The sequence below is a fragment of the Colletotrichum scovillei genome (genome assembly GCF_011075155.1).
Source record: "Colletotrichum scovillei strain TJNH1 chromosome Unknown Contig00003, whole genome shotgun sequence".
Classification (NCBI taxonomy): Eukaryota; Fungi; Ascomycota; class Sordariomycetes; order Glomerellales; family Glomerellaceae; genus Colletotrichum; species Colletotrichum scovillei.
In genome coordinates, this window is record NW_023336261.1 from 2,957,443 (window position 1) to 2,975,383 (window position 17,941).

The window sequence follows — 17,941 nt, forward strand, 5'->3', positions numbered from 1 at the left end:
TAGACAAAGAGGTATAGATAACCATCTCCTCCTTAGGTCGCATTTATGCATTCATGATGAGTTGACGCTGGATGTTTAAATCGACACATGTGAAATTGGTATTCTCCCAGTCCACCTGTACCCGTCGGCGCTGATAGCATTTCTCCACATCCCTCCACAATTATAGGCATCAAAGTCAACCAGGGAAATCGACAGGAAAGCCTGACAAGCTGTTTTGGGTCGATCGACATGGCAATGCCGGATCATCGGTTGCCGCAGGGTCCGTTGCTACCGGCCGACCAAGTGGGCCATAGGCATTGGCCAATGACGCAGGTTCCAATTGGTGGCTAAGACATGGTGGGGTGGGAGCTAAGACGCAGACAGCGCATGTGATTATGTCAGTGGCATTGGGCAGAGAATGGAAGAAAGAGGCAAGAACCTTGGAAAAAAAGATACGCCCGCTGACTACGGAGTACTACACTTAGAAAAAAAACAAGCATTACTCGAATCGCGGTCTCATCCTAGAACGAGGGACACCTAGCGGTTGGATCGGCCAGAGCGCCCCTGATGCAAAACAGCGCAACGGCGGAGAAGAAGACGAAGACGAAGAAGAAAAAGAATATGTGCTTGGCTTCTTCCAAGACCATGTCCCGCACACTGGCTTTGACAGAGCAAAAGCACAGCTGTCTGCGCAATAACTCTCCCACTTGTTGCCGTTATCCGTGCCTCTCTGACAGAAAGGACGGTCCGGTACCTATGGCAATTGGGAAGCAAATGTCGGTCGAGCGCGGAAGAAACAGCAGTGAGATGAACAGCGATCTCTACCTAGTCTAGCCGCATTCGATATTTGGCAGCCTGAGCCTGAGCCCCTTCCTGCCGGAGATCTATTCGATGTACTCCCGGGAAGGATGCCCCTGGTTCTCGGGCGAGGGAGGCGCAGCTCTGTGCATATCAGACTTCTGGTCTTTGCTCTTTAGCACCTACCGTCTACGCAACTACTACGGTACACAGCGGGAAGAACTTCAGCAAGCTTCCCTCCCATGCTTCCATTCTTCAGGTTGTGCGGTCGTGTGTGTTGGCTATTACCCACACCTCGGACTGAGGCGAGGGTGGTACCTTACCTTTCCTTAATCGAGTTTTCTGTCAAGGCAAGGCACGCACGCACGTCAAACGTAAGGTACATTCCTTAGTCCGTAGGTACGGATGGGTAGGACGGGAACAAGTGGGCACACGTGGGTTGCCTACCCTCCGTATAGATACGCGGTTAGGTACTCTACTTTTCTAAGTAGAAAGGTACGACTACCTTACGCACCCTCCTACTACTACTGCTACCTTAGCTTCTCCTTCTTATATCACCTACACGGTGCTTCCCTACCCCTGCTCCAATTATCTGGTTCGTCATTGTCAAACTACGTCTTCTCAGATCGGAGTGTTGTACTGAATCATCGTTTCTAAATCCTACCGTCTCGTCACACACAACCTAGAGGGCCTACACCTCAGCAAAGCACATTTCTATCCTTTCCCCTTGACTGGGCCATATAGCCCTCGACCCAGCTTTTCCCCAGACTCTTGAGATCCTCTTTTACCTCGCCTTGTCGGTTTTGACCTCTTGTTCAGGCCAATCTGCCGTACTGACCTCGGTGCAGCACCAGCTGGTGTCCACTCTCGCTCTTCCCAAAAAGGCCATTGAGCATGTGCCATTGAGCTAACACCCGGAACGCCCGGCTGCAAATTGCGATTTTTATAACTCTTATACCACCCGCGATCCGGCAACCCGATTTCTCAGCACCTTTGAAGGAAAACCTCATAATGGTGGCCATGTCTCAAAAAGAAGGTGTCAGTGAAAGGAGGAGGTCGCCGTCTCCGATCTTAGAAAAAGTCCCATCTGAAGATCCAGTGTATGGTGACGATGACCAGGATGGCGCCCAGTCCGTCATGCAACCCGCATTGAGTGTTGCTGCAACTCGACTCACTTTACCACAAACATCCAAAGCTGAAAAGGCTGCTGCATTGGAGAGAGAGAGGGAGAGGAAATCGTCCGGGCTCTTCCTGCCTGGCATTACGAGTAGTGACGATTCCGCTAGCTCGCCAGAATTAACGCCCTTCCCCGATGAGATTCCAACCAATTTCGAGACCGAGTCGGACACTCCCATATCACCGGCGCCGCCTCGCAGACGAGAGTCTCAAAAGCTCCAAAAAGCTAGGCCAGCCCCAAAGGAAGACCTGCCTTCACCATGGCAGTCGAGTCCACGGAACATGATATTTGGTGGTGGGGACGGCGAAGCGCCCAAGAGCGCCCTCGAATCCATATCTTTTGGTCAAACCAGACATAAACGCTCATCTTCCACAGGAGCTGATGCGCTAAAGAAGTTTTCGAATGCTTTTTCTTCGTTCCCGGCTCCTTCGGCAATCTTCAATTCTTTATCCTTCTTTACTGCCGCCGCAGAGAAGGCGGAACCGAAATCGACGACGACGACGACGACGACGACGACGACGACGACGACGACGGAACAGCGGAAATTTCCCCTGGCCCAGAATAGAAGGCCCTATAACAACACAGCTGCCATGTCTAGCGGTGCCAACGGTCTTCCTCGTGCGCAAACGATGGCCAATGAAGCATCTGGTAATCGTCCGTCTGTATCATCTGGGAGACCTTCCACCACAAGACCCCGTGTTTTGAGGCGAGTTACATCCGATGATTCGCTGTTGTACCACTCGCTATCCCGCACATCTTCTATCGGGGATGACGATGGCAGGTTTGATCACGTCAGAGAAATGGCCAATGTGAGGATGAAGGCAATCAAAGACAGTCTGCCCGAAAGACCAACGTTCAAAATGCCAAGCCTACCCAAACTTGGATCGTCACTCAAACTCAACGAAGACGCAACGGGCAAGACCATCCCCGAAGCCCCGGCACCCAAAGTGGACAACGACGGACTGTCAACTCTAGACAGAGTGCTGGAGACGTTGACTGGGGATATAGTAATTCTGGGTGGTTACCGTGGTTCGATTCTACGATCAGCAGAGCCTCCACACCACCAACTATGGGCTCCAGTCAAAATCGGACTCAACATGAGGAAGGCGGACTTGGAGGTCGGTCTTGACCCCGAAGATGAAGAGTCAATGGAAGAGCGCATCATCCCGTCAGGCATGCTTCAGAACATTGGCCCAATCGACATTTCCAGAAAGTTATTCAAGAAAATTGCCGCTTGCGAAAATGTTCGGAAAGGAAAGCTACGTTTACACGATTATGGCTACGACTGGAGACTGAGCCCTCATCTGCTATCGCGTAAAATGGTTGAATTCTTGGAAAAGCTGCCATGCAACCAGGTGGATTCGACAGAGCCCAGAGGCGCTCTTGTTTTGGCCCACAGTCTCGGTGGTCTTATCACCCGTCACGTTGTCAACCAGAGACCGGACCTGTTTTCCGGAGTGGTTTACGTTGGTACACCTCAGCGATGCATCAACGTCCTAGGGCCTTTGAGAGACGGCGACGCAGTCCTCCTCAACGAGAAGATCTTGACTGCGCAGGTCAACTTCTCACTCAGAACGTCCTTCGTGTTTCTGCCCGATGACGGCTTCTGTTTCGTCAACAAGGATACAAAGGAAGAGTACAATATCGACTTTCACGACGTAAATGAATGGATCAAATATCGTCTCACACCATGTATTGAGCCTCCGCTACCTCCCCTAGTGCCAAAGGAAAAGTCGACAACGTTCAGCTCTCTATTGTCGGTCCGCAGTCGCAGCTCAAGCGAGAAGAAACAGAACCATGTCTTGCCGCCATCAGTAACCGACGCGGCCCGGAAGGTAGAGCACGTCCGCGAAGGAGGCATCAACCCACAGATAGATGGCAACAAGCCATCGCCTTTCACAAAGGGGGCATCTGGCACGACCACGCCCCCCAACCGCGCCAGAAACATTGCCTACCTCGAGCGTACCCTTGCCGAGGTCAAGAGGTTCCGTCAAGAAACACAATTCGACCCAGCACTATCAGAGGCCAACGCGTACCCTCCTCTCGGCATCATCTACGGCAAGGAAGTCCCCACCGTGTACGCCGTCAAGGTCAGCAGCCGCGAGGCCATCTGCCATGCACAAGCCTACGACGACCTCATCTTCCGCGCCGGCGATGGCGTTGTTCTCGCGCGCGAGGCGCAGCTGCCAGAAGGGTACGAGCTGGTACGTGGTGGGCGTGTCAGCACCGAGCGCGGACACTTGACCATGCTCGGTGACATGCCCGCCATCGGCAAGGCGTTGGAGGCTGTGATTCGGGGCCGAAGGAAGGGCATCGGCATGGGGAAAAACGTAAAGGAACATGTTAGTAAGAAAGGGGGTGTCGCTAGAGCCTAGAAAGTTTTCGTCCGGCCCTTTCGAGTTTGCATCCGTACAGCGGATAAGGTTAAAAGCCGAATTGTAGTGGTTTCTTGAGCCTCACTTTACCACCCACAGAACTAGGGACAGAATTTTGGTATAGCATGTAGAATAGAAGAAGGTGCTACAAATTACAAACATACGTATTATGACCCATCTTCCACAAGTCTTGTCAACACTGGTCGTGTCTGCTAATTCGACATTGTGCTAGATAAAGTCGAGCTCCTCTTCTACGACTTGTATAGCAAACAGTCATCTGCCCATTTATAATGTACATACCAATTGTCCGCTGCAAGGTTATTCTTGGCAATGCAAGCTGCAGTGCTCGAAAAAAAAAAATAGAGAGAAAAGGGAAAAAATCAGGTAGAGGTACAATGACGAAGATCACACACATGCATCTGCCGGCGCGGCGGCCGCATGCAAAGGCAAAGTAAATCTGTACATGAACGAACTATCTTACTTTGCTTTTGGATCGACGCTTACATATATCGCGCGGGATTGCGCTTTCCTCGTGAGACATGCGAGATAAGAGCAGAGGAACCGAGCAAAAAATACGGGACGAGTTGGCAAGGTATACATACACATGTCATGCGGGTTGAAGAAAGAAATCGCATGTGTCTCCTTCTGCGTGGCGCAAAGATTTGAACACATTTTGCAAGTACCTATGTATGCAATTTCGCAAACTAACAAATCATGCTTCAACCTAACCCCTTTCCCGTCGTGATGAGCGGAAGCACCCGCATATATTGTAATCCCGCCCAGAGCCGTGTAAGAACGCCATGAATCAATCGCCAGTTCTTTTAACAAAGATTGAAACCTTGTAATTAATACTCAAAATCATCATCCACCGCAGGGCCCTTGCTCTTGGTCACGCTCTCCTGCTTGCGATACATCTCAGCCACCTGGCGACTGGACGTGGCCTCGTCGGCCTTCTTGTCGTCGCGCACTTTGATGAAGCGCGGGAATCGCAGACTGATTCCCTTTTCACCGCCGGGGTCGACACCTTCTTTACACCCGGCCTTGTAGCGCGGGCTGAGCGTCAAATCGGCCGTCTTGACCTCCCAGACGTAACGAGGCTCGAACCACACGTCGGGCTGATGTTGCCCGCCCGAGGAGTGTGCGTAAAACGGCTTTGGCCGGTCAATGGCAATGTCCGAGAGCTGCTTGTGCAGTTCCTCGAGGACGGCCTCGGAGAATCCCGTGCCGATATTGCAGACGGTTTCATATGAATCAGACGACGGGTTATAGCAGGCCAAGAGGAAGGCGCCGTAGACAGATGTACGCTTGCCTTTGCCGTGATATGCACCCAATACTACGAGATCAAGCGAGTCGCCGATGCCGCTTAAGTAATCCTTTTTGATCTAGAAATATGCAGTCAGCACGACAAATCATCGGCGCAGTGGACATCTCCAAGGGATCCAAGCGGCTTACCTTGAGCCAGTTTCGGCTCCTCTTGCTGGGCTCATACCCGCTCTCCGAGCCGTCCAACATCTTCACCATCAGACCTTCGCAAGACGCCTTGACACTCTCGTCGAGGAACACTTGGATCTGCTCCAACTCCTGTCCATCCATATGCGTAGCAAGGGCAAATTCACCCTCTACTGGCGTAAAGGCATTCAGCAGGAGCTCGCGACGCTCCCTGAGCGACTTCTCAACAATGGCCTCGCCGTTGAGATAGAGGAGATCGAAAGCAAAAACGCAGACCTTCACCTTGACATCTTCGATTTTGACGTCCTTCTTCTTCCGCGTCATCAGCTGCTGGAAAGGGAGGACTTTCTTCTCGTCAACATCCCACGCAACTGTCTCACAGTCAAGGACGAAGCTCTTCGTATCCTCCTTGACCCAAGTGTGCAGTTTGGCAAGGATATCGGGATACTTTTTGGAGAGATCTTCAGAGTTACGGGAAAAGATGGCAGCAACACCATTTGCCGCAGCTGTCGTAGCCCCCGGCAAAGATTGACTAATCTCCTCATCCGCGGATTTCGCAACGTAATGGATCTGCGCCCGTTCGCCGTCGTACTTGTATTCACATGTGAAGGTCTGATCCTCGAAGCGGTCCAGAACTTCAGTGATAGCTTTCGTTGGTTTTGCCAACATTGGCTTCAGGGGCACGCCGGGCTTCAGCTTGCAATGCTCGCGCAAGTTCATGATGCCATGTTCCACCATGGCGGGGATGATGACATCGTAGCTCGGAAGTTCACTAAACATGATTAGTACGAGGCTATGGGTAATTGTGAGACCAAGCCACAAACCTGTAAACTGTCTTGAGAACGGCCTCGGCCTGTTCCACGTCTGTCGTCTTGGGTACCTGGCCTTTGGCGTCGGCCTCGTGGAAGACCACAGCTTGAGCCAAAGACACCAGAACGGACCTTTCTGCCAGTCCCAATCGAAGCTTACCCTCGAGGAATCGGACAAGATACTTGGCTTCGCTGGGACCGCCCTTGTCCTTCGTGATATCCACCTTTCCGGAGGAATGGGAATCGGCTGCTGATAGCAACTTCTTGATGGCGTCCACCTTACGGCCCTGGGCACCATTGCCAGAAACAGTGGCGATGCCCATGAGACCCTTGTGAACTCCCCGTATCGTCAAAGCTTTGGGCTTGAACATGGTTGGCTGTGTTGATCTACTTTTGACGGCAACGAGGCCGAGATCTCCAATATCCTTCTGGTCTTGTTTGATGACTGCGAGGCTTCGTCCCGTGGATTCACCAATGGACTTCATGATGAGCGACTCACCAATGCCCAGCTCAATGCCGGCATAGTCAGGAGCCAGCTTGTTAATCATGAGCAGAACAGTGGGAAGAAGATCGTCGGGGGTCAGACGCAGAACCTGTCGGAGGAATAGAGAACAGTGTGCCATGATTTCGAGCCGCTTGGTCGTGAGCTCGATCAGGGAGAAGGTCGTACAGAGCGCGGCATAGGGAACTGGTTCGCCCGCCTTCCAGTCGGGATATGGGTCCTTGGTTTGGGTCCTCAATTTCATCTGCACCTTTTCCAAGGCCTTCTTCTTCGCTGCCGTAGGCTTGGCCTCCTCTTCGTCGTCTTCAACTACGTCTTCTTCTGACGCAGACTCCGTTGCATCCTCCTTATCGTCCTCCACGACAGGTGTGGGAGACTTGGCGGTCTTCTTCGGTTGGGCAGTCTTCGATGCGTTTGCGGCCTTTACAGACTTGTCTGTGCCGTTCTTTTTGGCCTGGGAGGTTTTTGGTGACTTTGATCGGGACTTGCTAGGAGCTTCGTCCATCACTTCATCTTCGTCCTCGTCCTCAATGACACGTTTGCGGCCTCTGCGCGGTCTCTTCGTGGCAGGCTCATCGTCCTCATCCTCTTCGACAATCTCATTCTTGACCTTCGGGCTCGATGCTTGTACGGCGGGACTCGGGCTTCTGGTACGTTTCCGCGGCTCTGTAGTTGACTCGTTAGTCAATTGAAACAGGAGACGTCCATCGTATGAAATAAAAACATACTGCTAGGAGATGCCCGTGTCTTGACGGCATCTTTGGCTGCATCGTCCTCCTCTTCCGTCTCCTTCTTAACCTCCTTCTTAACCTCTTTCTTCGGGGCTGCCTTGGTGGCGAAGCTCAGCTTGCTCTGCTGGGGTTCGGGCTTGGATCCTTTCGCTCCAAAGAACTTTCTGTAGAGCTCTGTCAGCAGATTTTCTTTGACACCACACGATGGCTAGAATTGAGAATAATTCCATTGCATCCGTGGTGGTCCTAGGAGCATTGTCCTTTCACACACCCCAACGTTGTCTGAGATGGCTTGACGTACCCCAGCGTCGCCTGCTTTGGCGCCATTGTGATGGCTGGTCGAGTGTAGATACTGAAGAGTCGAGAGCTGGTATGAAACGCTGCCCCAAGTACGTTTCTTTGACCGATTGAACTGCTCAGAAGGCGGGGAAGAGCAGACATGAAGGTTGTAGGAGGACCCTGGGGAACCTCGACGCGCTTGGAGCAGAAGAATCGCGTTAAGAGCTCCTGCCTGGTGACGCGAAAAGGACCCGTTGCTGCACGGGCCCACAGAAACTTTCCAGGCAGCATGGGCAGGCACGGTAGGCACGGTAGGCAGCGACCTGGACCACCACTGCGCCGCTTCGGGAAAGTTTTCTGAACCACCCCGATTGGGCTTAATGCACTGGAAGAAGACTGCCAGTTGTCGGTCTATTGTAAGTGCGCCATGCCGAGAGGAGCTTTTCAAATTTTATGAGGCATGAGCAATGTGCGTGTCATATCACAGTGTGCTGGATGTCACAAAAAGGGACTAAAAATTTGTCGAACCAGGAGGATATCTGCAGACCCTGGCCATGTTCAGATTGTGACCACTTCACCCTCTCTAGCTAGTAGGTATTGTACAATAGGACAGAAAGGTTAGGAAACAATTATTCATCATGCGCAGGAATTTAGTTGAAGTAGTAGGTCTCATCAGGGGTACGGCCGCGGATGAACTGGGGCTCGGTACCGGGGACGTAGATGTCCTCGTAGAGAATCTTGGGGGTGGTGTCGGGGACGGCCATGGCCTCAGCAGCGGCAACCTCCTCGTTGACGAAGCTGCGGGCCTCCTTGTCAATGGTCTTGAGCTCGTCCTCAGTGACAACCTCCCAGTCCATGATCTTCTGCTTGAGGCCGGCGATGGGGTCGTTGGTGGAACGCATGCGCTGGATCTCCTCACGGGTACGGTAGGTGGTACCGGGGTCGGACATGGAGTGACCACCGTAGCGGTAGGTAACGTACTCGAGGACGAGGGGTCCGTTCTCGGCAACAGCGTAGTCCTTTCCGTACTTGACGGCGGCCTTGACGGCGAGGACGTCCATGCCGTTGACCTTGAGACCAGGAATGTACTGCCCGCGCTTGTAGTAATCTGTGAGGGCTGATGAACGAGCAGCAGCGGTACCCATACCGTACTTGTTGTCTGGGAAAGTTCGTTAGCATGACCGATGCAATAATCTTTAATAGCGCTCAAAACTCACTCTCGCAGCCGAATAGGGCGGGCAAGTTCCAGAGCTTCGCCATGTTGAAAGCCTCGAAGACCTGGCCCTGGTTGCTGGCACCGTCACCGTACAGGATAACGGAGGCGTTCTTGCGACCGGTGTACTTGTGGGCGAAAGCCAGACCAGCACCGACGGGCACCTGTGCACCGACGATACCGTTGCCACCGTAGAAACCCTTGGTGAACATGTGCATGGAACCTCCCTTGCCGTACGCAATACCCTCGCGGCGGCCCAACAGCTCACCAATGATGGAGCGGACGGTACCGCCACGCATGTAGGCGAAGCCGTGGCAACGGTAAGCAGTGATCAAGTCATCCTCGCGGGTAAGAGCGTGCTCAATGCCGACAGCGACAGCCTCCTGACCGGTGGACAAGTGGCAGAAACCACGAATCTTCTTCTCCTTGTACAAGCGATCGGCGGCCATCTCGAGTTGTCTGCGCAAAGGGTGAGTAACAAAGCTAAAGCTAATACGTTTTTGCAAAGAGACAGAATTGTCCGTACCTGACAACAACCATATCCTTGTACATCTGCTTCAGCTCCTTCTTCGTGACATCGAGGGTGTACGGCGGGGGGTCGAGCTGGTAGGTCTCGAAGCTCTCATCGCTCAGGGTGATCTGGAAAGGCTCATCGTCGGACTAGAACAGTGTTACGGGTTAGCAGGATGCAATTGAGCATGGCTCCATATCGGGGAGCGTTTTGGTGTCGCAGCATGTCCGGCGAATGTGGCGATGGGAAAAGAGCGCAAACTGACCTGGGGAACTCCCTTCTCCAAAGTTGCCGATGCGGCGTTGGTGGTGACGGACCGGGATGCAGCAGCAAAAGTGGCCGGGGCGCGAGTGCGCAGAGGCACTGCTCTGTTTAACCTGATCGCGCGGGAGAACATCGTGGGGGTGGTGATGATGGAGCCTCCGGACGATGAGGATGAGAAGGGTTCGGGGGAAGGAGGGTGATAACAAATTATTTGGTCGCTGGAGCTCCGAAAAATCGCGGCGTTGGTTGGGAAGGGAGCTGCTGCTTGTTGAAAACTACTAGTCCGTATACGGCTAGCTTGCCTTCACGTGACCCTGCCTCAACGGGATTTGCGAGGTGTGAACTTCGAGCGCGCTGTGACTTTGGCGGGCCCGGCTTCCAACGGTCGGTCATATTCTCGCACGGGTCCCATCGAGTTCGCATTCAGTGGACAGCGAGAACGGCCTTCGGAGATAGCAGGGAAACAGAGCCCAGCACTGGGTCCAATCGCCGCGAAAACCCAAACCCCTACCTTACTCTATCCGTAATAAGTTACCTTAATAAGAGCAGATTAGGACAAAATATGGCTTCCGATCGGAGGTACCTTAGTCGATTGATGCCACAGGTTGTCCAACTCAACGAGGGCATTTCCCCATCTTTCGCATATGCCATGTCTCGTGGTTGCAAGAAATGATTTCAAAATCCACAATAGCAGCGGCGTTATACTTTGTCCCTGTACGGATAGGCACAACAGAAAAGTACGTCAGATCAAGTACCTTACTCATCACAGATCAAACCGGAACTCCGAGCATCAAACTCAAGCCTCAAGCCGCAAGTCCATCACACCTGTTCTGAGGCGGTATATAACTCTATGATACGCTACCTCGGGGTATATTAAAGGTCTGGCTTGGCTAACCGCATGCTCAAATTTACTTGAGCTCGCATCCTGAAATCTGAGTTCTCCGATTGTCGCCAATTAAACCACTGAAGTTGAATCCCCAATGCTGTCAAACCCATGCTGGCCACCCTTTGAAATGCACATGATGCTTCCTGACCAACTCCAAAAGAACGACACCTTTATCTCTCAAGCTACCCCAATCTAGGCTGGGGAGCTTCTGGAAAATGGCCGTTTCATGACGTGTGTGAATTCGTCAATCACCAAATAAACCGCAACGCCTCGTTGATGCCATGGTAACGCAGTTGTTCAGTGCACCTGCGACCGAATCCGTATCGCCGTTCAAAGCCATTAGCTAGCCAAGCAGGAGGCTTCCATGTACGGCCAACTACATCTAGTCGTCATGGAAGAAAGTCTTGTTACCGCCTTGAAGTGGGGCTGTGGAAGGACCAGCGTCTCTCATGTCTACATCTTGACTTCCAGCAGCTTCTCGACTGGACCCAGCGACGGTGGGCTGGGTTTGTCTATAGTCGAGTTGCATGGCGCTCAAGGGTCGGTTGGGCGCTTCCTGAAGGACTCGCTGTTGAAGAGAGAGTGGACGGTCGTAAAGAACATCTTCCGGAGGAGAGAAGGACCACACCTTAGTAATCTTGGTTAGCAACGACAACAACCCAAAATTTCCGAAAGAACGACAGCTTACCTCCATGACGGTACGGTTTTGTCGCAAAGCTAGAGCAACACACTTCTCATCCTCAAAAGCCACCCTCCAGACTGCCTCTCCTTGAGCAATGAGCTCTCTGACCAGGTGACCTGTTTTCAGATCCCAGATCTTGACCCGGCCGTCACTTCCACCACTGACGACCCTCGTATCATCAAACTGCAGGCTGGTCACGCTGTTATCGTGAGCCGCAAGCCGATGAATGGGGCACATCTTCTCCAGTGACCAAACTCGCACTGAGCCATCTGAGCCGCCTGTAACGAGGGTGTCTCCACGCATCTGCAACTGACCCACGAGGGAGGTGTGACCTTGCAGGATAGCCAGGCATTCACTGAAATTGGTTAGCATGCCAAAACAGAACAAAAACCTGTGAAATCCAGTGCACTTACGCTGTCCTTGGATCCCAGATGCGGACATTGGTGTCGAGACTGCCAGTGACAACTCTCTTGCCGTCAAAAGCAATGGCGTAGATCTGACTGAAGTGACCTTGGAGCGTCTGGATGCACCTGCCCTCGGATATGCTCCAGACCTTCGCCATGGTGTCGTAGCTGCCTGATACGACGATGTCTCCCTTGATCTCGAGGCATCGAACACTAGCGCCGTGGCCGACAAGAACGTTTCTGCATAAACCGGTGCGAATATCCCATACTCGAAGCGTCGTATCGCGCGAGCCCGAAATCGCCGTGTTTGCATCAGACATCTTCAGACATCGAACCGTTGATGTATGTCCACGGAGCGTGTGGAGGCAAGCACTGGCAAAGTTAGTATATCTAGAGCTGCTGTACCATTTGAGGTCAACATACCCTGTAGCTAAGTTCCATACTCGCACGTCACGATCACAGCCACCACTGACGAGAATGTCATCCCAAGGAACCATCGCCCAAACACCCATGACATGGCCCTGTAACGTGCGTTGCTGGTTGCCCTTGGTATCAAAAACGTGGATCTTGGCATTATCAAGGGCCACGATAATGTACTTGGGTGTCAAGTGCAAGCTCGTAACAACACCACCTTCCTGAGTGATGTTCCTGGTGGTGGAAGTGCCACCGGATCTCCAGGCGGCCTCGACGAGATATCGCTGCTTGAAGTGCGATTTATAAGACCTCATCTTGGGTCTTGAATTGCCGGTTCCATCAAGACTACGGGATCCAGAAGCGTGAGCCGTCATAGGCAACGCACCCGGGAAACTGCTGCTGGCGTAGTCGTCTCCCCATAGAGGCTGAGCACCAGGTCGAGATCCGCTGCCCATCGATGAAGCAACTTCAGAGAGGCGTCTGCCGTAGTCGTGCTTAACACAAAGGTTCTTCCACGTCATGTCATCACTCAACAAGTCTCTCCATCTCCGGGATACTTGCGAGGCACGAGCCAAGACCTTGGGGTCATCTATGAAGGAGAGAATCTTGAGTAGATTAAGTCAGCAAAGCGAACCAATTGGGGATTTGGGACTTTCTTACGCGTAAACACAGCTCATCTGGAAGGCTCGTGAATGGATCCTTCTTGAGAAGAGGGCTGACGAACTGGTGAACGAAGCTCAGCTGTTGACTTGTGCACATGTTCAGAAGATCGGCCAGGAGGCGAGTACGGTGAGGACCGCCAGAGTTCTTGAAGTGATGGCGCACTTTGGCAAGAAAGAAATCTTCGTCATCGGCGGCATCGCTCCAGTCGAGTTGATGATGTGAGGGGCCTGGCGAGGCAGCTGGTGTGGGCGGGGGAGGTGGCGAGCCCGTCAACTGCTGGTCGAAGTCTGCAGCAGGAGTAGTCATGCTGGGTGTGGGCGGTCCTCTAATGTGTCCCGGCCTTTGAGGCATCTTCTCGAGTCTGGTGCTGCTGGAACTGGATCCAGTGTTGAGCGTCATGTCGTCGCTGAGCATGCTCCCCCTTCTCTCGGAGAAACTCAGTGGTCTATTGTTGTAGCCTGCCATGATGATTTGTGTTATGAAGCAATCGTACTTGAAATTATCGTCGACTGAGAGAGTATTCGTAGGTGAATGAGACTTCGCCGAGAGAAGTTCCCTTGATGCGGTCGTCGAACGTAGGTGGACTCGGAGGCCGTTTCGTAGTACGCGGAGTCGTTACCGAGGGTTCATTTATAATCGAAAATCCAGTGGACTCTAAATGACCAGGTCGGCGCGACAGCTCAGATGGGAAAGAAGAGAAGAAAAAAGTCCTGGTCAGTGTGAATTCAACGCAATATCCGCCGAGTCTGTCGAGGCGAGGACTGTACGACGGTACGAGGGGGTGATGGCAAATCGTTTGCACGTTGGAAATCAATGCGCAAGTCTCACGGGCTCGAGCGACTCGGATGACGGCAATGACTCGGTTGGGCGACGATATTTGGTATTGCGTGCGAATGCGTATGGGCAAGGCGGTGGGATGTCTCCCATGGGGGAGTGGCGGCGTCGGGTGGGAAAAGTTGAAGGTGGTCGATTCCTGGATCGGAAGTCGACTTGGAACGACGGGAGGTTCTATTTGGCGGTGCCGCAGCGGTGGTGAATAGCGTGCGTGCTGTATGTGTACGGAGTATGGGGCCAGCGGGAGACGGGAAGCTTAACAATCGGAGGTGTCAAGCGGAAAGCGTGGGTCGTCTTGGACCTTGTAGTGGAATGCTCCAGGGCGACTCAATAGAAAGTGGATTGTTTGGTGGTATCGGAGGATTTCGCTTGATTGACGCCCAAATGCCTTTTGCAGCTCCCTGCAATGTAATGTCTCTCGCCTTTTTTTGGTGGTTGTCGTTGTAGGGAGCGATGGTAAAGATGGGTAGGAGGGGGGAAGAAAGAGAGGAGAAGGGATGGGATTGGATTGGAGAGGAGAAATCCAGCTGCAAAGTGTTTGTAGGCCGGGATTGGGGATCTTGGGGAAGAGGGAGTGAAGGAGGAGAGGGGGACGAGATAGGCCCGGGCACTTTGAGGTAAGACAGACTGACTCTGAGCACGTCTACTCCGTACGCCTCTGCGAGAGAGAGAGAGAGTGTGGATGGGTGTGGGAGGGAGGGATGGGTGTGTGTTCCGGACAGGGAAGGCAAGATGAAGGAAATGGGTGAAAGAAGTTGGAACTTGGAGACCGTGACGAGCAAGACCAAGAAAAGGCAGAGCTGGTGCAATCGGAAGGAGAGATCGAGAGAAAGTCAAGACTCAAGACGCAGAGCCAAGTTGAAAGGCACGGTACCTGGCTATGGGCAGGTAATAAACCAAGCTGGAAGCAATGTGACGGTGGAACGCACCTGAGAGGCGAAGGTGAAGGTGAAGGCGAAGGCGGAGGCGGTGGGTGGCCCTGGTTTTCGGGGGAAGGAAAGGATGGAGGATGCAGAGAGGACGGGACGGGAAGGGCAAGGGGGGCGCGACGGGACCGCGCTAGGAGCAGGTGCGCCGAAGAAGGCCTGGGCTCGAGACGATGTGGGTAGAAAAAAAGGTAGGGTAGGTACGCAGGTACGAGGTACAGCGCCTTCCACGGTTGTAAAGAGCATTTTGGGGAGGGATTGGAAGGAGCAGACCGCGGGACCAAGTGCAAGTGCCAGTGCCACCCAGGTCACGGTGCATTCGTCTTTCTTTGTCTTCTTTCACCACTTGGATACAACATGGTAAACCCAAAGTTACAGCCTACTCTGTATACGGACCTGAGTGACGGGTTACTACTTGACCATCTTGATTTGGTAGGTGGCACATAATGGACCCGGCATGCCAACCGCGAGAGAGCGAGACACACAGAGACACCCTATGGACGGAAGAGGGAGAGAAGAAGGGGCGGCGAAGAATGGATGGAAGGTGCATTGAAATTGATTGATCTTGTCGCAGCCAGTCCTCACTGCCCGGGTAAGTAGGTACCTCACCTTACTTTACCTACCTACCTGTACCTTACCTAGGTACTCTACACCCGACCAGGGTACAAAGAGCTCTCGTCTTTTCGTACAAGACAAGTAAGTCCAACAACACTCTTTTCGACTTGACGTATACCTAGGTAGGTAATCAAGCAAGCCTCTAAGATAGACGAGAGGGGAGGGAAACGTCGTCTCATGTTGAATCACCTACACAAAGACAATGCCTACTTAATCTCACACCGCTTCCTTTCTTGCACCAACACGACTACCGTCAATATGGATTTCTTTCTCTTCAGCTACCGACGCAGGCTCAAGCTCAGGCTCAGGCTCATGATTCCCAAACAAAACAGATTTTTATTCTGGGTCTTTCTCTAGCGCTGTTTCGTTCCGTGCTCTCCTTCTCTAAACTGACACCAACCCTCCTTTACAGCTCTGACACTTGACACTCGAGAGCCGGCCTGGTAATCTACCCAAAGCGCACATCGTCTACGGAGGCACACCACCCCGGCACACCTTGTCCATGTACTACTACGAATAAGCTACGGACACGCACACACACGCACACAACACTTTCGCCCACCAGCGAAACCACTGCCAGCTACACGAACGCCCACGCTCGCTGTCTTGCATAGGAACATCCAACATCGGCCGCTCGTCTTAGACCACCTAGATATTGACATTTGGGGCAAGCCTGTCATCACTTTTGTTACCTCCGGCTTTGGAATGACAGCCTTCAACGGGCTCTGAAAACGCTCTACAAACGAACAAGTAATGACGGTGTGGGCAGTCTCGGCAACTATCAACTTTCTCTCGTGGGCCTTGGCGGTTGGCTTGCCGATTCTGTCAACCCGTTATGGCCACGCAAGAGCTCGAATGCGGTCGGAAGGAAGTCCACAAACTCATTCTTCAACACTGGTCGCGATCGGGCATTTAGACGCTGTCACTACTTCCCCGACTTTCAAAGACCATCATTGCCCGTACATACCTACGCATGACTGACTTTCGGGTCTATTGTCTTTTACAGGCTAACCAAGACCAGCTGACAGAGAGAGTCAAGAGCACGTCTCACATTCTTTGGAGTCGCCGCAAACAATAAACCACATCTCTCTGCCCTCCGGGGTGGCCTGCAGGGTCCGAGTTAGCGGCGCTTACATGCCACCAACTAGTGCCCACCTCGTCTGCACTTGGGAGGCACCGTAGTGGGTATTCGTGACGTCGATCGGTTCTTTCATGTCAAAGTTGCGAACGAGTCTGTCTTCACTCTACAGGCCCGAGTCGCCCAGCGCACTCACTTATTGGCTTGCCAGGTACTCCGTACCCTCTGCTCTTTCAAGTTCCCACACCTCTCTCTCAACTTGGGATGGGGAAAGCGCAATGGCGCAATGGAGGAGTTACGGAGTCTGGCGTGTAAGCTGAAAAATGACTTCGCTGCGTCTCTCCCCGGTCTTGGAGGGCAGCCACAGCCGCCCTCCCATCTCTGAACCCTGAGAGTCGGCACTATTGTCTGGGATGTTGTCTTCCAAGGTCTTGCAGGAATAGCCAATTTCGCATATTCAGTGTTTCTTTGCAACTATCGACTCATAAATCCGCCCAGGTTCCACCGCAGCCATGCGCATGCGACGGCGCTCTGGCCTATGGATAAGTGCTTTTTCGATTGGAAAAGAGACGACTTTTGACCCTTTCTCTGCTCATTGTCGAACCCAATGACACAACAACACTACGAATACGGACACAACAACTCGTTCACGTTCGCGGACGGAGACTAGGCAGTTCGTTGCGACAGCGCACGGGACACGGTTGACTTGCCAGCAAGAGAACCCGCTAAACCATCTACCTGTAAGGGAGCGGCCCTATTGTTGGTCCCGCGTTCCTCAAGTCTATCTCTCGATCCGACTAGCATGGTTGCGATACAATCAATACTGGGAACTTTTACCTCCATATGTCCCATGGGGCCGAAAAGCAAATCTGCATCTGAACTGTCCGCTGACTGCGACCGAGAAAAGTTGCAAGAAGGAGTTGGCCAATTGTGGGCAGCAACTGCGCAGGCGGCAGCAATAGTCTCTCCTCTCTACGCTGTAGAGGGCCATCCATTTGCGACACTGGCGGCTCAGATGCTTCAGATTTACCTCAACGTTACAGCGAAGGGGTGCAGTTATCCTCTTGCGCTCGGGCCCACTGGGGTTCACTCTCTCGAAACTCAAGTCCTCCTTGCTTCTCAAACATCGGATTGTTCAATAATGGGAGGACAGGCAATGTCAGCTTACTCATGGGATGATCTGGGCCTGAAGAAACGAACAACAAACCAGAGATGCGTAGTGATCCAAATGCAGCGTTCAGCCTTGCAGATCTTTTCCTCGACGTTGACGCTGCGGACACCTCTCCTTCTCTCAACCCCGACTCGTCCTACTACACAGGAACCTTGACCAGTACGGATATTATTTGCTTCTT

At 52.7% G+C, this 17,941-nt stretch overlaps 4 protein-coding genes across 4 annotated transcripts; 1 reads left to right on the forward strand and 3 right to left on the reverse strand.

Moving 5' to 3' along the window:
• The first annotated feature begins 2,443 nt into the window (after window positions 1–2,443).
• Window positions 2,444–4,505, forward strand: HER10_EVM0000195 (uncharacterized protein). The gene has a single exon (XM_035469989.1). The coding sequence runs from the start codon at window positions 2,545–2,547 to the stop codon at window positions 4,327–4,329; it is 1,785 nt and encodes a 594-aa protein (XP_035335550.1). The 5' UTR covers window positions 2,444–2,544; the 3' UTR covers window positions 4,330–4,505.
• Window positions 4,506–5,057: 552 nt separating this feature from the next.
• Window positions 5,058–8,289, reverse strand: HER10_EVM0004007 (DNA ligase I). Its single transcript, XM_035473667.1, has 5 exons — window positions 8,122–8,289; window positions 7,818–7,984; window positions 6,603–7,755; window positions 5,782–6,550; window positions 5,058–5,711 (listed from the first exon to the last, which is right to left on the reverse strand). Exons 1-5 carry the CDS (start codon window positions 8,259–8,261, stop codon window positions 5,175–5,177), a joined length of 2,766 nt encoding a protein of 921 aa, XP_035335895.1. The 5' UTR covers window positions 8,262–8,289; the 3' UTR covers window positions 5,058–5,174.
• A 341-nt stretch (window positions 8,290–8,630) lies between these two features.
• Window positions 8,631–10,412, reverse strand: HER10_EVM0009613 (pyruvate dehydrogenase E1 component). Its single transcript, XM_035479098.1, has 4 exons — window positions 10,089–10,412; window positions 9,839–9,972; window positions 9,317–9,771; window positions 8,631–9,258 (listed from the first exon to the last, which is right to left on the reverse strand). Exons 1-4 carry the CDS (start codon window positions 10,218–10,220, stop codon window positions 8,750–8,752), a joined length of 1,230 nt encoding a protein of 409 aa, XP_035336408.1. The 5' UTR covers window positions 10,221–10,412; the 3' UTR covers window positions 8,631–8,749.
• A 490-nt stretch (window positions 10,413–10,902) lies between these two features.
• HER10_EVM0006003 (WD domain-containing protein) lies at window positions 10,903–15,021 on the reverse strand. Its single transcript, XM_035475601.1, has 5 exons — window positions 13,134–15,021; window positions 12,483–13,078; window positions 12,069–12,431; window positions 11,662–12,010; window positions 10,903–11,601 (listed from the first exon to the last, which is right to left on the reverse strand). Exons 1-5 carry the CDS (start codon window positions 13,599–13,601, stop codon window positions 11,356–11,358), a joined length of 2,022 nt encoding a protein of 673 aa, XP_035336086.1. The 5' UTR covers window positions 13,602–15,021; the 3' UTR covers window positions 10,903–11,355.
• Window positions 15,022–17,941: the final 2,920 nt, after the last annotated feature.